This window comes from Oncorhynchus nerka, linkage group LG19 (assembly GCF_034236695.1).
Source record: "Oncorhynchus nerka isolate Pitt River linkage group LG19, Oner_Uvic_2.0, whole genome shotgun sequence".
NCBI lineage: Eukaryota > Metazoa > Chordata > Actinopteri > Salmoniformes > Salmonidae > Oncorhynchus > Oncorhynchus nerka.
Window position 1 is genome coordinate 30,922,716 of NC_088414.1, and position 22,511 is coordinate 30,945,226.

Below are 22,511 nucleotides of genomic sequence, written 5' to 3' on the forward strand. Positions count from 1 at the left end.
TCTCTCTCTCTCTCCCTCTCTCTCCCCCTCTCTCTCTCTCCCTCTTTCTCTCCCTCTCTCTCTCCATCTCCCCAGGGAAATTCTCCTCCAGTGATGGTGAACACTGACACACTTGACGGCTCCCCCTACGTAAGGATCATACTCCCACTGTATTTAAAGCAGAGCACTGGTTGATTGGTCATCATCCTTCACAATCCTCATCCCATATGTTAAATAATGCCACTTTAATAGTGTTTACATATCTTACAATAATCACATCACATGTACTCTATATACTGTATTTTATACCATCTACTACACCTTGCCCATGCCGCTCGGCCATCACTCATCCATATACTTATATATATTCTCATTCTCTCCTTTAGATTTGTGTATATTAGGTAGTTGTTGGGGAATTTTTAGATGACTTGTTAGATATTACTGCACTGTCGGAACTAGAAGCACAAGCATTTTGCTACACTCACATTAACATCCGTTAAACATGTGTATGTGACCAATACGATTTGATTTGTTGTTCTCCTCATAGACTTTATAATCACTCACTGAAAGTGTGCTGGCACTGTGTCTTCCTCGCAGGTCAACGGGACAGAGGGGGAAATTGAGTATGAAGAGATTACACTGGAAAGAGTGAGTGTCTTTTCAACAGATTACTGGAATGGTGCCAACATGGTGTGAAAGCCTTAATATCATCATCCCACAACCAATCAGGGACAGCCACATTCAAATGTATGTCATCTAGTACAGTTTGGTCTGTAATAGTCACCAGGTTTGATAGTGTACATTATGGTGTGTGTTCAGGGTAACTCAGGCCTGGGCTTCAGTATAGCTGGGGGGACAGATAACCCTCATGTTGGTGATGACCCCAGCATCTTCATCACCAAGATCATCCCTGGAGGAGCTGCGGCCCAGGACGGACGGCTGAGGTACGCCACTAACTACTGTACCTAACGCAGCTAACATCCCCACCTCTTCACCCCCCTCAAGTTGTCAATCCCAACCTTGACTCTCAGTGGACATACATTCACACATCCATAGGCACACTTTTGTGTGTACACACGTGAATATTCACAGGCTCAAGCATACATACGCAAATGCACACAGACACAAACACAAACACAGACACAAACAAACCCACAACTCAGAGGTACACCAGTGATGTAGGCTACTCATGTCAGAGCCAGCTGGGTCTACGAGGGAGAAGTACCAACCCCCCCATACATCTCCTTCACAGACTGCATTCACTCAGTCAGCCAGACAGACACTTTTCACCACTGAGCCCACCCATCACAGAGGAGCTGTCTAAATATAGTCCTCCCCCTCCCTTTGTTCCCTCCTCTTCACCCTACCCAGACCCTCAGTACTGTACCACACTCCACCATCCATCCCTGTGTCAGCCCTGGACCAGACTCCTACTCTCTCCCTCACAGGCCTGTCCATTACTGAAGGAATTGAATATGGCATTTAAAGAGCACATTTGGGATTGTAAAAGGTATCAGAGGAGATGAATATCACACGTCTACCACATTAGTCATGGCTGGCTGTGCTACCTCCATCCAAATCACACTTATCCTTACTCAGACATGTCATATTTCTCTCAATGTTATGGAACATTCTGTAGCTTTGAATGTAATAAAGGACAGTTTGAGAGTCACTCAAATGTGCTGAAATATGCCTCTAATATAAACATTTAGCAGTGTAAATTTAGTGTGTTCTTCGAATGAAGCAAGATGGTATTTAAGAAGCAGTGTTTTCATGGTGGGTGATTATGCAAAGGCAGGTGTCAGAATGTAACTTTAGGAACAGGTGACGTAATGGACAAGGTCATAACAATGTCACTTCCTGAATATTAATGAGCACCAAGGTTTCGAAAAATGTGAATCACATTATGGTGCTTGAAAAGCCTCTGCTATGTATCAACATTCTCTGTGGACCTCAAAATGAGCTGACGCTGAGCCATAGGGCTGGTGGACTGACTGACTGACTGACTCACTGAGCCATAGGGCTGGTGGAATGACTGACTGACTGACTCACTGAGCCATAGGGCTGGTGGAATGACTGACTGACTGACTCACTGAGCCATAGGGCTGGTGGAATGACTGACTGACTGACTGACTCACTGAGCCATAGGGCTGGTGGAAATGCCTGACTCACTGAGACTGACTGACTGACTGACTGACTCACTGAGCCATAGGGCTGGTGGACTGAATGACTGACTCACTGAGCCTGGCTGGTGGAATGCCTGACTGACTGACTGACTCACTGAGCCATAGGGCTGGTGGAATGACTGACTGACTGACTCACTGAGCCATAGGGCTGGTGGAATGACTGACTGACTGACTGACTCACTGAGCCATAGGGCTGGTGGAATGACTGACTGACTGACTGACTCACTGAGCCATAGGGCTGGTGGACTGACTGACTGATTCACTGAGCCATAGGGCTGGTGGAATGACTTACTGATTGACTGGCTGACTCACTGACTCACTGACTGACTGATTGACTGACTCACTGACTGACTGACTGACTGATCCATAGGGCTGGTGGAATGACTGACTGACTGATTCACTGAGCCATAGGGCTGGTGGAATGACTGACTGATTGACTGGCTGACTCACTGACTGACTGACTGACTGATCCATAGGGCTGGTGGACTGACTGACTGAGCCAAAGCGCCGGTGGACTGGCTGACTGACAGCCATAGGGCTGGTGGACTGACTGGCTGACTCACTGACTGACTGAGCTGTAGGGCTGGTGGACTGACTGACTCTCTACCTACCTTATGGACAAACATTTTTAAAAAGAAACATGTTTTTTTCAAAAGTCGGACACATAAATTCCCCACGTTTGAAATGTTGTTTCCACGTGTTTATTTTACGCCACTTTCAGATACATACAGTGGGGCAAAAAATTATTTAGTCAGCCACCAATTGTGCAAGTTCTCCCACTTAAAAAGATGAGAGGCCTGTAATTTCCATCATAGGTACACTTCAACTATGGCAGACAAAATGAGAAAAAAAAATCCAGAAAATCACGTTGTAGGATTTTTAATGAATTTATTTGCAAATTATGGTGGAAAATAAGTATTTGGTTGTTTATCTCAATACTTTGTTATATACCCTTTGTTGGCAATGACAGAGGTCAAACGTTTTCTGTAAGTCTTCACAAGGTTTTCACACACTGTTGATGGTATTTTGGCCCATTCCTCCATGCAGATCTCCTCTAGAGCAGTGATGTTTTGGGGCTGTTGCTGGGCAACACGGACTTTCAACTCCCTCCAAAGATTTTCTATGAGGTTGAGATCTGGAGACTGGCTAGGCCACTCCAGGACCTTGAAATGCTTCTTACGAAGCCACTCCTTCATTGCCGGGCGGTGTTTTTGTTATCATTGTCATGCTGAAAGACCCAGCCACTTTTCATCTTCAATGCCCTTGCTGATGGTAGGCTTGGTTACTTTGGTCCCAGTTCTCTGCAGGTCATTCACTAGGTTCCTCCGTGTGGTTCTGGGATTTTTGCTCACCGTTCTTGTGAGCATTTTGACCCCATGGGGTGAGATCTTGCGTGGAGCCCCAGATCGAGGGAGATTATCAGTGGTCTTGTATGTCTTCCATTTCCTAATAATTGCTCCCACAGTTCATTTCTTCAAACCAAGCTGCTTACCTATTGCAGATTTAGTCTTCCCAGCCTGGTGCAGGTCTACAATTTTGTTTCTGGTGTCCTTTGACAGCTCTGTGGTCTTGGCCATAGTGAAATTTGGAGTGTGACTGTTTGAGGTTGTGGACAGGTGTCTTTTATACTGATTACAAGATCAAACAGGTGCCATTAATACAGGTAACGAGGAGGAGGACAGAGGAGCCTTTTAAAGAAGAAGTTACAGGTCTGTGAGAGACAGAAATCTTGCTTGTTTGTAGGTGACCAAATACTTATTTTCCACCATAATTTGCCAATAATTTCATTAAAAATCCTACAATGTGATTTTCTGGATTTTTTTTTTCTTATTTTGTCTGTCATAGTTGAAGTGTACCTATGATGAAAATTACAGGCCTCTCTCATATTTTTAAGTAGGAGAACCTGCACAATTGGTGGCTGACTAAATACGTTTTTGCCCCACTGTATGTTCTACAATCCAGGAACCGACCAGGACTGACCCTGCTTAGCTTCACACACAAACCAGCCGTGGGATGCAGGGTGCAATGTTGCTGGAAGGAATGTGCCTAAACTTGCAAGTAGAAAAAAGCCAGCAAAAGCAAAGGCCAGGGTCACATAACCAGGGTCACATAACCAGGGTCACATAACCAGGGTCACAACCAAAGAAAGGGACAATTCAGGAAAGAGGGAGTTTATTTTAATTTTATTGCGTTATCATAAAAAAGTTTTCACTGAAGAAAAAAGTGTCCATTTGCAGTTAATTTGTTCTTGCATTTCAAAATAATTTCTTTGCAATATTTTCTTCTGCTTTCAATGTCATTATTTTCTGTCTGGACGTACAGCAAGATTATGCCACCACTGGAACGTGATCCATTAACCTGCCCAATGTTTTTGATTTTGTCCAATGTTCCACCAATGTCTCGCAAAATAGTTCCATTTTCCTGCATTGGGGCTTCTTAGATGTGGTCACACTAATTCCACCGTTGGAAACATTGCTACTGAAACATGTTAACACCATCTTTTCACATGTGAGGAGAATAACATTATTTCAACCCCACATGTCAATCTGCAATTCTACATATGAAAGTGAGATTTTCACAGTTGTAGTTTTCTTACATGTAAAACCGCAAATCTGATTTTCACTTTCACATGTGGAATTTCAAGTTCATCTGTTAAAATCAGATTTAAAAATCTAATTTGCTGTTTTATATGTCAAACTTTCACGTGAAAATCTCACTTTCACATGTAGAATTGCATTCCCATGTGAATGTTTTTCACGTGAGGTGAAAACATGTTATTCTCCTCACATGTGAAAATGTGGTGTTAACATATGAACTCTAAATGTAATACCTGTGAAAATATGGTTTCACTTGTGAAATGTAAACTCAACATGTGAAAACAGATATTTCACATGAGAAAATGTGATTTCACATGTGAAACTGCAAATTTGACTTGTTTTTTTGTAAGGGTCTGACTGACTGACTGATTGGCTGGCTGGCTGACTGACTCTGACTGCTCCTCTCTCTGGGTAGTTAGTGATAGAGTGAAGGCCAGCCCAGCTGCAGCAGGTCACGTGCCACAGGACAGGAGGATGGGGCCAAGAGAGTATTCTGTAACAGAGATGATGGTGCACAGGGCCATCTCAAACAGAGGAGAGAATAGGAGAGATATCAGAGGAGGAGAGACATTGTTTTGGGGTATTATTCTGTGTGTCAGACTTGTCACTAACTTATCACCTCTCTCTCGCTCTTTTCTCTCTCTCTCTCTCTCTCTCGCAGTGTGAATGACAGTATCCTGTTTGTAAATGATGTTGATGTGAGGGAGGTGACCCACAGTCTGGCTGTAGAAGCTCTGAAGGAGGCGGGGGCCATCGTCCGCCTCTACGTGCTGCGCAGGAAACCAGCCGCAGAGAAAGTTACAGAGATCAAACTCATCAAAGGGCCCAAAGGTACAGCTCGGTTTAGGTTTCTGTTTGTATACTTTACATATTTGTGTACCTGTCAGTTATTATTTACATTTACATTATCTTACATCTTTCTTCCTACCTCCGTCTCTCTCACACATGCTCTCTCTCCTTCTCTTTCTCTCCCTCTCTCTTTCTCTGTTTCTCTTTCTCTGTTTCTCTCTTGCTCTCTCTCTCCTCTCTCTTTTTCTCTCCCTCCTTCTGTTTCTCTCTTGCTCTCCCTCGCTCTTTCTCTGTCTCCCTCTCTCTCTCTCTCTGTTTTGTCTCTCTCTCTCGCTCTCTCTGCCTTATCCTGGCCCTAGGTTTAGGTTTCAGCATCGCTGGAGGAGTGGGTAACCAGCACATTCCAGGAGACAACAGCATCTATGTCACTAAGATCATCGAGGGTGGAGCTGCTCACAAGGACCAGAGGCTGCAGATAGGGGATAAGATACTGGCGGTCAGTCCAGACAGACAGGCAGACAGGCAGACAGGCAGACAGACAGACAGACAGACAGACAGGCAGGCAGGCAGGCAGACAGGACAGACAGACAGACAGACAGACAGACAGACAGACAGACAGACAGACAGACAGACAGACAGACAGACAGACAGACAGACAGACAGGACAGACAGACAGACAGACAGACAGACAGACAGACAGACAGACAGACAGACAGACAGACAGACAGACAGACAGACAGACAGACAGACAGACAGACAGACAGACAGACAGACAGACAGACAGACAGACAGACAGACAGACAGACAGACAGACAGACAGACAGACAGACAGACAGACAGACAGACAGACAGACAGACAGACAGACAGACAGAGTAGACAGACAACAGACAGACAGACAGACAGACAGACAGACAGACAGACATTTAGACTACTTCAGTAGCTTAGACAGTGCATTAAGAGCAGACAGAAACAGACAGACAGACAGACAGATTTACAGACAGACAGACAGACAGATTACTTTCATTAAGACAGACAGATAGATGACAGACAGACAGACAGACAGACAGACAGACAGACAGACAGTTATTTAAGACAGACAGACAGACAGCATTGCAGACAGACAGACAGACAGACAGACAGACAGACAGACAGACAGACAGACTACAGACAGACAGACAGACTTGACAGACCATGACAGACAGACAGACAGACAGACAGAGACAGACAGAGACAGGACAGACAGACAGACAGACAGACAGACAGACAGACAGACAGACAGACAGACAGACAGACAGACAGACAGAGTAGAGGAACACTTTGACATGCCAACACATTTAGTCTACTTCAGTAGCTTAGGTGCATTAAGAGCCTACATAAATTACAGTTTTATTTTTCACAGCCTAAGATTACTTTCATTAATATCGTAATAGATGTGTGAGATGGGCGAGTTATTTAATTCACTTCAGCATTGCTGCTGCCTGCACTGTGTGTCACTACTGCCATCTCTTGGACCATGGAGCAATTGCAGCTGAGTGTGAGGTTAGACCCAATATGGACTCAATGCAGAAGCTACAAAATGTTGTAGGTGGCCCTGCCAAATGGAGCCTGGTCCACTGCTTCATGTCCTAACGAGCCATGACATCATACCAGTCATGTAGAATAGCTTCAAATCCTTCCCAACGAGCCATGACATCATACCAGTCATGTAGAATAGCTTCAAATCCTTCCCAACGAGCCATGACATCATACCAGTCATGTAGAATAGCTTCAAATCCTTCCCAACGAGCCATGACATCATACCAGTCATGTAGAATAGCTTAAAATCCTTCCCAACGAGCCATGACATCATACCAGTCATGTAGAATAGCTTAAAATCCTTCCCAACGAGCCATGACATCATACCAGTCATATAGAATAGCTTCAAATCCTTCCCAACGAGCCATGACATCATACCAGTCATGTAGAATAGCTTCAAATCCTTCCCAACGAGCCATGACATCATACCAGTCATGTAGAATAGCTTCAAATCCTTCCCAACGAGCCATGACATCATACCAGTCATGTAGAATAGCTTTAAATCCTTCCCAGTCATGTAGAATAGCTTTAAATCCTTCCCAGTCATGTAGAATAGCTTTAAATCCTTCCCAGTCATGTAGAATAGCTTTAAATCCTTCCCAGTCATGTAGAATAGCTTTAAATCCTTCCCAGTCATGTAGAATAGCTTTAAATCCTTCCCAGTCATCTAGAATAGCTTTAAATCCTTCCCAGTCATGTAGAATAGCTTTAAATCCTTCCCAGTCATGTAGAATAGCTTTAAATCCTTCCCAGTCATGTAGAATAGCTTTAAATCCTTCCCAGTCATGTAGAATAGCTTTAAATCCTTCCCAGTCATGTAGAATAGCTTTGAATCCTTCCCAATGAGCCATGACATCATATCAGTCATATAGAGTAATTTAGAATACCTTCAAAACCTTCCCAGTGAGTCATGACACAATATCAGTTATGTAGAATATATTCCAAACCTCCTCAGAGAGAAGCATCACTTTGACATGTCAGTGACTGGGAAGCTTTATAAATGCCTGTCAGCACACCATGAGCTATTTTACTGCATCTCTGACGTACAGGTTACAAAAATCTCTGATCTACAGGTTACAAACATCTCTGATGTACAGGTTACAAACATCTCTGATGTACAGGTTACAAACATCTCTGATGTACAGGTTAGAAACATCTCTGATGTACAGGTTAGAAACATCTCTGATGTACAGGTTACAAACATCTCTGATGTACAGGTTACAAACATCTCTGATGTACAGGTTACAAACATCTCTGATGTACAGGTTACAAACATCTCTGATGTACAGGTTACAAACATCTCTGATGTACAGGTTACAAACATCTCTGATGTATAGGTTACAAACATCTCTGATGTACAGGTTACAAACATCTCTGATGTACAGGTTACAAACATCTCTGACGTACAGGTTACAAACATCTCTGACGTACAGGTTACAAACATCTCTGACGTATAGGTTACAAACATCTCTGATGTACAGGTTACAAACATCTCTGATGTACAGGTTACAAACATCTCTGATGTACAGGTTACAAACATCTCTGATGTATAGGTTACAAACATCTCTGATGTACAGGTTACAAACATCTCTGACGTACAGGTTACAAACATCTCTGATGTACAGGTTACAAACATCTCTGACGTACAGGTTACAAACATCTCTGATGTACAGGTTACAAACATCTCTGATGTACAGGTTACAAACATCTCTGATGTACAGGTTACAAACATCTCTGATGTACAGGTTACAAACATCTCTGACGTTACAAACATCTCTGAGGTTACAAACATCTCTGATGTACAGGTTACAAACATCTCTGATGTACAGGTTACAAACATCTCTGATTACAAACACAGGTTACAAACATCTCTGACGTACAGGTTAAAAACATCTCTGACGTACAGGTTACAAACATCTCTGACGTACAGGTTACAAACATCTCTGACGTACAGGTTACAAACATCTCTGACGTACAGGTTACAAACATCTCTGACGTACAGGTTACAAACATCTCTGACGTACAGGTTACAAACATCTCTGACGTACAGGTTACAAACATCTCTGACGTACAGGTTACAAACATCTCTGACGTACAGGTTACAAACATCTCTGACGTACAGGTTACAAACATCTCTGATATGTACAGGTTACAAACATCTCTGATGTACAGGTTACAAACATCTCTGACGTACAGGTTACAAACATCTCTGATGTACAGGTTAGAAACATCTCTGACGTACAGGTTACAAACATCTCTGACGTACAGGTTACAAACATCTCTGATGTACAGGTTAGAAACATCTCTGATGTACAGGTTACAAACATCTCTGATGTACAGGTTACAAACATATCTGTGTCTGTGTTCAGGTGAACAGTGTGTTCAGGTGAACAGTGTGTGTCTGTGTGTTCAGGTGAACAGTGTGTGTCTGTGTGTTCAGGTGAACAGTGTGTTCAGGTGAACAGTGTGTGTCTGTGTGTTCAGGTGAACAGTGTGTTCAGGTGAACAGTGTGTGTCTGTGTGTTCAGGTGAACAATGTGTTCAGGTGAACAGTGTGTTCAGGTAAACAGTGTTTAGGTGAACAGTGTGTGTCTGTGTGTTCAGGTGAACAGTGTGTGTCTGTGTGTTCAGGTGAACAGTGTGTGTCTGGAGGACGTGATGCACGAGGATGCAGTGGGAGCCCTGAAGAACACAGCTGAGGTGGTTTACCTCCGGGTGGCCAAGCCTAACAACCTCTACCTGAACTCCTACAACCCCCCTGACCTCACCAGCAGTAAGTGAAAGTGTGTGTGTGTGTGTGTGTGCGCGCTCAGCTCTAATGGTCCATGTCTTCTTTCTCCAGCATACTCCCCTCACATGGACACAGATCTTGGCCCCACCTACCTTGGATCAGATTACCCACAAGCTCTCACTCCCACCTCGCCCAGTCGCTTCTCTCCGGTGTTGCACAGCTTGATGGGGGATGAAGATCTTCCCAGGTGAGGAACGCTTTCTGGGCTCACTCATATACCAAATCAAGCCATGCCCTTTCTGAAAGGCATCTCATGTGGATCGTAAATGATTGATGTGAAATTGAAAAGCTCCTGGCGGGGGTGGATTTGGTTGACATAGACCTGACCCATAGACCTGACCCATAGACCTGACCCATAGACCTGACCCAGAGCTAACCAAGTATTATTCCATTTTTCTCTCTCTGCATCCCTCCTTCTCGTGGCCCAAAATGCGGTGTCCCCATTTCACTACACATTTACACATCTCTCTACCCTTCTCCCCTCCCCCCCACATTATCACTCCCTCTTTTTAGTCTCCTCCTTCCCCTCCATTTCTCCTCGTCTCTCCCTGACCCCCCGTCCCTCTCCCTCTCCCCTGCTCTCTCTGTCAGGGAGCCTAGGAGAGTGCTGATCCACCGGGGTTCTACAGGCCTGGGTTTTAACATCGTGGGAGGAGAGGATGGAGAGGGAATCTTTATCTCCTTCATCCTGGCAGGGGGGCCTGCCGACCTCAGCGGAGAGCTGCGCAAGGGCGACCAGATCCTCAGCGTAAGGACACTCACGCAAACACACACAAATGTATTCATATTCTGAATACACACACATACTCACATGTGTATAGTCACACACCCACACATGCACAGAATGATATACACACGCTATCATTTTCTCTCTCTCTCTCACACACACACACACACACACACACATACACATACACATACACACATACACATACACACACACAGCTTCATACACACACACAGCTTCATACACATACTTCTTTTGTGTGTGTGTTTGTGTGTGTATCAGGTAAATGGAGTGGACTTGCGTATCGCCACCCATGAGCAGGCTGCTGCAGCCCTGAAGAACGCTGGCCAGACTGTCACCATCATTGCCCAATACAGACCAGAGGGTGAGGCCAGCACTACAGTAACCTAGCATTGAACACCACACTGCACACCCATACGCCAAGGAACCGTACATGAACTAATGTGTGTGTGTTCACCCTACATATGCTAATGTGTGTGGGTTCAGAATACAGCCGTTTCGAAGCAAAGATCCACGACCTGAGGGAACAGCTGATGAACAGCAGCATGGGATCTGGTCAGACAACACTGAGGAGCAACCCCAAGAGAGGCTTCTACATCAGGTACTCATTAATACTGCACTATATACTATATACAACCCCAAGAGAGGCTTCTACATCAGGTACTCATTAATACTGCACTATATACTATATACAACCCCAAGAGAGGCTTCTACATCAGGTACTCATTAATACTGCACTATATACTATATACAACCCCAAGAGAGGCTTCTACATCAGGTACTCATTAATACTGCACTATATACTATATACAACCCCAAGAGAGGCTTCTACATCAGGTACTCATTAATACTGCACTATATACTATATACAACCCCAAGAGAGGCTTCTACATCAGGTACTCATTAATACTGCACTATATACTATATACAACCCCAAGAGAGGCTTCTACATCAGGTACTCATTAATACTGCACTATATACTATATACAACCCCAAGAGAGGCTTCTACATCAGGTACTCATTAATACTGCACTATATACTATATACAACCCCAAGAGAGGCTTCTACATCAGGTACTCATTAATACTGCACTATATACTATATACAACCCCAAGAGAGGCTTCTACATCAGGTACTCATTAATACTGCACTATATACTATATACAACCCCAAGAGAGGCTTCTACATCAGGTACTCATTAATACTGCACTATATACTATATACAACCCCAAGAGAGGCTTCTACATCAGGTACTCATTAATACTGCACTATACACTATATACAACCCCAAGAGAGGCTTCTACATCAGGTACTCATTAATACTGCACTATACACTATATACAACCCCAAGAGAGGCTTCTACATCAGGTACTCATTAATACTGCACTATACACTATATACAACCCCAAGAGAGGCTTCTACATCAGGTACTCATTAATACTGCACTATACACTATATACAACCCCAAGAGAGGCTTCTACATCAGGTACTCATTAATACTGCACTATACACTATATACAACCCCAAGAGAGGCTTCTACATCAGGTACTCATTAATACTGCACTATATACTATATACAACCCCAAGAGAGGCTTCTACATCAGGTACTCATTAATACTGCACTATATACTATATACAACCCCAAGAGAGGCTTCTACATCAGGTACTCATTAATACTGCACTATATACTATATACAACCCCAAGAGAGGCTTCTACATCAGGTACTCATTAATACTGCACTATATACTATATACAACCCCAAGAGAGGATTCTACATCAGGTACTCATTAATACTGCACTATATACTATATACAACCCCAAGAGAGGCTTCTACATCAGGTACTCATTAATACTGCACTATATACTATATACAACCCCAAGAGAGGCTTCTACATCAGGTACTCATTAATACTGCACTATATACTATATACAACCCCAAGAGAGGCTTCTACATCAGGTACTCATTAATACTGCACTATATACTATATACAACCCCAAGAGAGGCTTCTACATCAGGTACTCATTAATACTGCACTATATACTATATACAACCCCAAGAGAGGCTTCTACATCAGGTACTCATTAATACTGCACTATATACTATATGCAACCCCAAGATCAACCCCTACATCAGGTACTCATTAATACTGCACTAAACACTATATACAACCCCAAGAGAGGCTTCTACATCAGGTACTCGTTAATAGTGCACTATACACTATATACAACCCCAAGAGAGGCTTCTACATCAGGTACTCATTAATACTGCACTCTATACTATATACAACCCAAAGATAGGCTTCAACATCAGGTACTCATTAATACTGCACTACATACAACCCCAAGAGAGGCTTCTACATCAGGTACTCATTAATACTGCACTATACACTATATACAACCCCAAGAGAGGCTTCTACATCAGGTACTCATTAATACTGCACTCTATACTATATACAACCCAAAGAGAGGCTTCAACATCAGGTACTCATTAATACTGCACTACATACTATATATAACCCCAAGAGAGGTTTCTACATCAGGTACTCATTAATACTGCACTATACACTATATACAACCCCAAGAGAGGCTTCTACATCAGGTACTCATTAATACTGCACTTAATACTATATACAACCCCAAGAGTGGCTTCTACATCAGGTACTCATTAATACTGCACTATATACTATATGCAACCCCAAGATCAACCCCTACATCAGGTACTCATTAATGCTGCACTATATACTATACACAACCCCAAGAGAGGCTTCTACATCAGGTACTCATTAATACTGCACTATATACTATATACAACCCCAAGAGAGGCTTCTACATCAGATACTGGGTTAATAGTGCACTACATACTATATACAACCCCAAGAGAGGCTTCTACATCAGGTACTCATTAATACTGCACTTAATACTATATACAACCCCAAGAGTGGCTTCTACATCAGGTACTCATTAATACTGCACTGTATACTATACACAGCCACACAACCGCAAAACTGCTACTGTTACGCCCCTGAAAACAGGGGAACGGTGTTGTATTCTCAATTCAACGTATAGTTCAATCATTTCACAAAAGTAACACATTACAAAACAACAGAAAACCCATTATACAAATAACACCACAAAATATCTTATTAACAACGCACATGTTCATTCACAATCGACATAAAATGGCAGCTACTCTCAGTACGATGCTATTCTTCACTTCAACCGAGCAGGGCTAATATTACTCTCTTCAAACTTAACTCTAACTTCCTCAAGACGTTACTAAAACACACTTTAAACACTCTTGACATGTTAGCAAGTTATAACATTTAAATGACTATTTTTATCATCAATAAAGTACCTGAAAACAGGGGAGAAATAATCACGACAGTGATACGGTGTTATATTCTCAATTCAACGTATAGTTCAATGAGAAAAGACCGCGATTTTCCCCAGGAATATGGGTGGAGACCAGAGCAATCGATCTCCGGCTCATAGATTAAGAACATTTCGTAGATCACAGATTAACACTTTTAGGCACTACAAAATAAAGTAATCAATATAACGTTTACACATTACTCTCACAATTCGTACCCTTTGACAGATTTTAACTTTAACACAATTATATGAATGTTATCAATCTCTATCAACTAATACTGAATGCATCTTTTTAACCTTAGATGTTTTAAGATCCCCACATACTATGAACTTACTAATACTTTTTAATGTATAACAGGCTATGAATATTTCCTTTAACCTGTCACACTACTGCCAGGCTAGTACAACACTATGTACTATATACAACCACAGCACTGCTACTACCAGAGCATGACAACCCACTAGACTCCGAAGAAAAGCTGTACTGCTTCTATAACTGTCTTCTACCTCTCCTCCATCTGTTCCAGGGCCCTGTTTGACTATGATAAGACAGCAGACTGTGGTTTCCTGAGCCAGGCGGTGGGCTTCAGGTTTGGTGACGTGCTCCATGTCCTGGACTGTGGTGATGAGGAGTGGTGGCAGGCCAGACGGGTCAGTCCTCCGACAGAAGCTGAGGAGGTCGGCTTTATTCCCAGCAAACGCAGGTCAGACACCTCACAGCAGTGTGTGTGTTTGTGTGCCTGCCTGTGTGTGTGTGTGTGTTGAAGTTTGTGTGTGACTGTATTTCGATCAGCTTTTTCCTTTTAATATACTATTAGTTGTTTTGCTTCTGTATGGTGAAGTGCATAGACAGCATGATTGATGCTGTTTTCTATGGTTATGTAGCAGATGTTTGACTTTCAGCTGTTCATACACTCCTTTCTTTCTGTCTCCTGCTCTTTCTGTCTCCTGCTCTTTCTGTCTCCTGCTCTTTCTGTCTCCTGCTCTTTCTGTCTCCTGCTCTTTCTGTCTCCTGCTCTTTCTGTCTCCTGCTCTTTCTGTCTCCTGCTCTTTCTGTCTCCTGCTCTTTCTGTCTCACTCTCTTTCTCTCCCTCTGCCTTTTACTGCCTTCTTTCATTCCTAACCCCTTCAGGGCAGAAAGGAAAGAGTGGTCTCGCATGGGCACAAAAGAAAGGGTAAGCACATTAGTTAGTGAGCATCTATGAATGATCTTACATCAATGTCTTCTTCTGTCTCTGTCTAAACATCTGTTTTCTCTGTGTTGTGTAGGATCACAGTCGAGACAGCCTCGGGTCTCAAGGTAAGCAGGCGTACAGGAGGGGAGTGGCTCAACCCTCAGTAAAGGAAGAATGACATGGGGGTAGCAGCAGCTGACTGACTGCTGGCTGACTGACTAGCTGACTGCTGACTGACTGACTAGCTGACTGACTGCTGACTGACTGACTGTCTGACTAGCTGACTGACTGCTGACTGTCTGACTAGCTGACTGACTGCTGACTGACTGACTAGCTGACTGTCTGACTGACTGACTGTCTGACTAGCTGACTGACTGCTGACTGTCTGACTGACTGACTGTCTGACTAGCTGACTGGCTGACTGACTGACTGTCTGACTAGCTGACTGACTGCTGGCTGACTGACTGACTAGCTGACTGTCTGACTGACTGACTGTCTGACTAGCTGACTGACTGCTGACTGACTGACTAGCTGACTGTCTGACTGTCTGACTGACTGACTGTCTGACTAGCTGACTGGCTGACTGACTGACTGTCTGACTAGCTGACTGACTGCTGGCTGACTGACTGACTGACTGACTAGCTGACTGTCTGACTGACTGACTTACTGACTGACTGACTGTCTGACTAGCTGACTGACTGCTGACTTACTGACTAGCTGACTGACTGCAGACTGACTGACTAGCTGACTGTTGACTATCTGGCTGACTGAATGACTGACTAACTAGCTGACTGACTGCTGACTGACTGACTGACTGACTAGCTGACTGTTGACTGACTGCTGACTGAATGACTGACTGACTGACTAGCAGACTGACTGTCTTGCAGACTTACTGAATGACTAGTTAACTGACTGTCTGACTGACTGACTGACTGACTGACTAGCAGAGTGACTGTCTTGCAGACTTACTGAATGACTAGTTAACTGACTGTCTGACTGACTGACTAGCTTACTGACTGCTGACTGACTAGCTGACTGTTGGCTGACTGCTGACTGAATGATTGACTATCTGACTAGCAGACTGACTGTCTAGCAGACGACGGAATGACTAGTTATCTGACTGACTGCTGACTGAATGACTGACTGACTAGCAGACTGACTGTCTTGCAGACTTACTGAATGACTAGTTAACTGACTGCTGACTGACTAACTGCTGACTGACTAACTACTGGCAGATGGCTGATGGCTGACTAGCAGACTGGCTGGCTGACTAGCAGACTGGCTGGCTGACTAGCAGACTGGCTGGCTGACTAGCAGACTGGCTGGCTGACTAGCAGACTGGCTGACTGAATGACTGACTGTCTGACTGACTGACTAGCTGACTGTCTGACTGACTGACTAGCTGACTGTCTGACTGACTGACTGCTGACTGACTGGCTCTGACTGACTGGTATTGTTGTGTTCTGCTTCCAGGAAGGGATGATTCTCAACACAGCTATGAAACAGTCACACAAGTGGAGGGTGAGAATACACTTTGAAGTACTATCCTTTCACACTATACTTGTTTCTGCTCATTCCATGTCTTATGTATCCCCTTACCTCTCTCCTCTCTCTCTACATAGTCCATTATGCGAGGCCCATCATCATATTGGGTCCTATAAAGGACAGGGTAAATGATGACCTGCTGTCGGAGTTCCCTGACAAGTTTGGATCTTGTGTCCCTCGTAAGTATTGACCCTTCACAGAGTAACCATTTGCCTGCTTAGTACTCCAGTGGTTTACATTGATCTATTGACAGGGTGATTGATTGACAGCCTGAATGACCACTTGGCCCTTCCCCCACAGACACTACACGGCCCAAGCGTGAGTACGAGGTGGACGGGCGGGACTACCACTTTGTGTCGTCGCGGGAACAAATGGAGAAGGACATCCAGAGCCACCGTTTCATCGAGGCGGGCCAGTACAACAGCCACCTGTACGGCACCAGCGTCCAGAGTGTTCGCCAGGTGGCAGAGCAGGTACAGACAGCACAGATCAGAGACCTTGTCAATCAAGCTTTGGAGATGCATTATCATTGTGATATTTATATTATATTTACATGAGAGGGATGATACAGGGTAGCCTAGTGGTTAGAGCGTTGGACTAGTAACCGGAAGGTTGCAAGTTCAAACCCCCGAGCTGACAAGGTACAAATCTGTCGTTCTGCCCCTGAACAGGCAGATAACCCACTGTTCCTAGGCCGTCATTGAAAATAAGAATTTGTTCTTAACTGACTTGCCTAGTTAAGTAAAGGTAAAAATAAAAATAAAAACATTAGGCCAATCTACATTATTTACTATGCTCACAACAACAGCTGTTGTTCTGTATTGATTGGCTTACGAAGTGAAAAGGGATCTGGCTGATTGAATCCCTTCTCTCTTTCCCTCCCTCTGTTCTCTCCCCCTTCTCTCTCCCCCTCCCTCTGTTCTCTCTCCCCCTCCCTCTGTTCTCTCCCCCTTCTCTCTCTCCCTCCCTCTGTTCTCTCCCCCTTCTCTCTCTCCCTCCCTCTGTTCTCTCCCCCTTCTCTCTTTCCCTGCCTCTGTTCTCTCCCCCTTCTCTCTCTCCCTCCCTCTGTTCTCTCCCCCTTCTCTCTCTCCCTCCCTCTGTTCGCTTCCTCTGTTCCCCCTCCCCTCTCTCGCTCATTCCTCTCTCTTCCTCCATCTCTCCCTCCCCTTACCCCTCCTTTGCTGTGAGTAGCAAGGAAAACACTGTATACTGGACGTGTCGGCCAATGCTGTCCGCAGACTACAGGCCGCTCAGCTTCACCCTGTCGCCATCTTTGTCCGGCCCAAGTCACTGGAGAATGTCCTGTATGTACACACACTTACACACACACACACACACGGACACACAGACTCACACACTAGCTATATAATTGTGTGTGTGTGTGTTGTTTTTGTGCAGAGAGATCAACACTCGACTGACAGAAGAGCAGGCCAGAAAGGGCCTGGACCGTGCTCTCAAACTGGAACAGGACTTTCTAGAGTGTTTCTCAGGTAACACTGTCTAGAACACTGTGGGCTGTCATCTCTTTAAGCAGGAATGTGTTGACCTAATTAGCCTCTAACTCTGCATGTGGAGTGTGACTTGATCTTGATGTTTGCTCAAAAAAATGTTATTCGTGACACCACACACAGATACATATCTGACATTCTCTCTCTCTCTCTCTCTCTCTCTCTCTCTCTCTCTCTCTCTCTCTCTCTCTCTCTCTCTCTCTCTCTCTCTCTCTCTCTCTCTCTCTCTCTCTCTCTCTCTCTCTCTCTCTCTCTCTCTCTCTCTCTCTCTCTCTCTCTCTCTCTCTCTCTCTCTCTCTCTCTCTCCAGCTGTGGTGGAAGGAGACAGCTTCGAGGAGGTTTACCACAAGGTGAAGACGGTGATCGAGGAGCAGTCGGGGCCTTACATCTGGATCCCCACCCGGGAGAGGCTGTGAGGCTGCCCCATAACCCACCCCCACCCCCCCAACCACCCTCAGTCTGCCCTCCAGCCCAACCAGGGCAGAGAGACAGAGAGAGAAAGACAGACAGAGGAACACGTGAAGATAGAGACAGGAGGGGAAACATAATCACACAGAGAGAGAGAGAGACACAGAATAACACTAAAAGAGACACATAAATAGAAACACAGAGAGATAGACATGGACGGTATTGAATAAATATGAATATATTATCAATGTGTAGTGAGTACTGAGAAAGACTGGACAGGGGTGACCTAGTTGGGTGTGGCAGGGCGGGTCAGGGGGCGTCCCCGGAGTAACACAGGGTAAATGATCCACAATCTCTCCCTCTCCTTCTCTCTGTCTCATTGGCTGCCTTTGACATCCCCGCCGACAAGGTGGCAAAACCATCAGCATCCATCTGATCCTTCCTTTTTTATCCCTTAGCCTTCTCTCCTCCTCCTGTCTCCCCTCTCCTTTCAGGACATGAAAAGGAGGGAGAGAGAGAGAGAGAGAGAAGGAGAGTGCATAGACTATGGAAGGACACAGATCCTATTGGGTCCCTCTAATCCAGAGGAGGCTCTTTTCTAGTGAAGAGGCTTTGCTCTATGAACAACATCCCACTAACCAAGACAGGCATTTGCTCAATCACCCACGAAAAGCATTGCAAGAACATTTTTAAAAAGCAGCACAAATGAAAACTCAGAAGTTGAACTTGTGCATGCGTCCTCAGAGGACTCGGAGATGGGAGTTGAGGAAAATGACGGATATTATGAAGACCCTATAGAGAAAAAGAAGAAGAAGAAGAATGGCCACCCGTCTTTCTGTTTTTCCCTCCTTTTTGATGGTGGGAGGTTTTTAGCATGTCTCTACAGAGAGAGGAGCAGAGCGGTGCAGACAAGGAAAGAGGGGGGTGTCTTTCTTGTGTGCAAACTCACTGTGTGCATTGACAATGGAAGACCTCACAGTATAACCACTGGGTCTCTTCTGTACCGCACACACAGTCAGCCGTACAGTAGTACCATTCTAATCCACCTGGCTGTTCTCCAAAAGCACTGGTTGTTCTGCCTGTTTGCAACAGGCAAGTAGATCCCAGGCTGAATGTTCTCTTAATGCACAACAGCAGAATTCTTATGTTCAGCTCTTTAGTGTGAAGAGCACCGCAGCCAATTCTCTGATCACTCTTCCAAAAAGACCCCTCAACAACCCACACACAGTGTTCTCACTGGCCGCTCTGAGCAGTGGTGTGTGTGTGTGTGTGTGTGTGTGTGTGTGTGTGTGTGTGTGTGTGTGTGTGTGTGTGTGTGTGTGTGTGTGTGTGTGTGTGTCTCTTCCTCCCGACCACTCTTTCTCTGCCTCTTTCTTTCTCTCGCTCTATGTTCGTCACACATGAAGGCTACTTATATATAACACGTTTAACAGACAAAATGGCCTATATAAATATATATTTTTAATGACGATTTCTAACAGGAGTTGGAGACTGTAAAATGTAAAATCTCTTCAACAATTTTCCATTGCTTTCTTTGGGTAATGTTTCTCTTGTGTTTGGTGATTTGTTTTGGTCATTGACTTTGCTTGATTTCCCACTCCACACAACACAGTCCTGACAAACAAACACACAAAGAAACACATAATAGCTGAACTATACCTGAGAAATACCTGAGAAATACCTGAGAAATACCTGAGAAATACCTGAGAAATACCTGAGAAATACCTGAGAAATACCTGAGATATACCTGAGATATACCTGAGATATACCTGAGATATACCTGAGATATACCTGAGATGTACCTGAGATATACCTAAGCTGTACCTGAGATATACCTGAGATATACCTGAGATATACCTGAGATATACCTGAGATATACCTGAGAAATACCTGAGAAATACCTGAGAAATACCTGAGAAATACCTGAGAAATACCTGAGAAGTACCTGAGATGTACCTGAGCTGTACCTGAGATACCTGAGATGTACCTGAGATATACCTGAGATATACCTGAGATATACCTGAGATATACCTGAGATGTACCTGAGCTGTACCTGAGCTGTACCTGAGCTGTACCTGAGCTATACCTGAGCTGTACCTGAGATATACCTGAGATATACCTGGACTATACCCGAGATATACCCGAGATATACCTGAGATATACCTGAGATATACCTCGAGCTATACCCGAGCTATACCTGAGCTATACCTGAACTATAACTGAACTATAACTGAACTATAACTGGACTATAACAGAGATGTAACTGAGATGTAACTGAGATATAACTGAACTATAACTGAGATGTAACTGAACTATAACTGGACTATAACAGAGATGTAACTGAGCTATAACTGGACTATAACAGAGATGTAACTGAGCTATAACTGGACTATAACAGAGATATAACTGAACTATAACTGAACTATAACTGAGATGTAACTGAACTATAACTGGACTATAACAGAGATGTAACTGAGCTATAACTGGACTATAACTGAACTATAACTGGACTTTAACAGAGATGTAACTGAGCTATAACTGGACTATAACAGAGATGTAACTGAGCTATAACTGGACTATAACTGAACTATAACTGAACTATAACTGGACTATAACTGAGATGTAACTGAGCTATAACTGGACTATAACTGAACTATAACTGGACTATAACAGAGATGTAACTGAGCTATAACTGGACTATAACTGAACTATAACTGAACTATAACTGGACTATAACTGAGATGTAACTGAACTATAACTGAACTATAACTGAGATGTAACTGAACTATAACTGGACTATAACAGAGATGTAACTGAGCTATAACTGAACTATAACTGAGCTATAACTGGACTATAACTGAACTATAACTGGACTATAACTGAGATGTAACTGAACTATAACTGAACTATAACTGAGATGTAACTGAACTATAACTGGACTATAGCAGAGATGTAACTGAGCTATAACGGGACTATAACAGAGATGTAACTGAGCTATAACTGGACTATAACAGAGATGTAACTGAACTATAACAGGGATATAACTGAACTATAACTGAGATGTAACTGAGCTATAACTGGACTATAACAGAGATGTAACTGAACTATAACAGGGATATAACTGAACTATAACTGAGATGTAACTGACCTATAACTGAGCTATAACTGAGCTATAAAAGAGATGTAACTGAACTATAACTGAACTATAACTGAGATATAACTGAACTATAACTGAGATGTAACTGAGCTATAACTGGACTATAACAGAGATGTAACTGACCTATAACTGACCTATAACTGAGCTATAACTGAGCTATAAAAGAGATGTAACTGAACTATAACTGAACTATAACTGAGATATAACTGAACTATAACTGGACTATAACAGAGATATAACTGAGATGTAACTGAGATATAACCGGACTATAACTGAGATATAACTGTAACTGAACTATAACTGAGATATAACCGGACTATAACTGAGATATAACTGAGATATAACTGAGATATAACTGAACTATAACTGAGATATAACTGGACTATAACTGAGATATAACTGGACTATAACTGAGATATAACTAGACTATAACTGGACTATAACTGGACTATAACTGAACTATAACTGGACTATAACTGAGATATAACTGGACTATAACTGAGATATAACTGGACTATAACTGAGATATAACTAGACTATAACTGAGATATAACTGGACTATAACTGGACTATAACTGGACTATAACTGGACTATAACTGAGATATAACTGAGACTATAACTGGACTATAACTGAGATAACTGAACTGTAACTGAACTGTAACTGAGATACAACTGAGA

At 43.4% G+C, this 22,511-nt stretch overlaps 1 protein-coding gene across 1 annotated transcript in view; it reads left to right on the forward strand.

Annotated features, from left to right (window-relative positions):
• The window catches only part of LOC115125410 (disks large homolog 4-like), a 76,629-nt gene extending 55,891 nt beyond the window's left edge, over window positions 1–20,738 (forward strand). The window contains exons 4-22 of the mRNA XM_065004865.1: window positions 76–129; window positions 577–627; window positions 799–923; window positions 5,424–5,593; window positions 5,911–6,047; window positions 9,759–9,900; window positions 9,970–10,105; window positions 10,510–10,666; window positions 10,928–11,030; window positions 11,153–11,267; window positions 14,567–14,743; window positions 15,172–15,214; window positions 15,309–15,339; window positions 16,688–16,735; window positions 16,837–16,938; window positions 17,060–17,232; window positions 17,951–18,063; window positions 18,158–18,249; window positions 18,577–20,738. Coding sequence (XP_064860937.1) covers window positions 76–129; window positions 577–627; window positions 799–923; window positions 5,424–5,593; window positions 5,911–6,047; window positions 9,759–9,900; window positions 9,970–10,105; window positions 10,510–10,666; window positions 10,928–11,030; window positions 11,153–11,267; window positions 14,567–14,743; window positions 15,172–15,214; window positions 15,309–15,339; window positions 16,688–16,735; window positions 16,837–16,938; window positions 17,060–17,232; window positions 17,951–18,063; window positions 18,158–18,249; window positions 18,577–18,683 — 2,076 coding nt within the window. The 3' untranslated portion in view covers window positions 18,684–20,738. The remainder of the gene's footprint in view (window positions 1–75; window positions 130–576; window positions 628–798; window positions 924–5,423; window positions 5,594–5,910; window positions 6,048–9,758; window positions 9,901–9,969; window positions 10,106–10,509; window positions 10,667–10,927; window positions 11,031–11,152; window positions 11,268–14,566; window positions 14,744–15,171; window positions 15,215–15,308; window positions 15,340–16,687; window positions 16,736–16,836; window positions 16,939–17,059; window positions 17,233–17,950; window positions 18,064–18,157; window positions 18,250–18,576) is intronic.
• The last annotated feature ends 1,773 nt before the right edge of the window (window positions 20,739–22,511 follow it).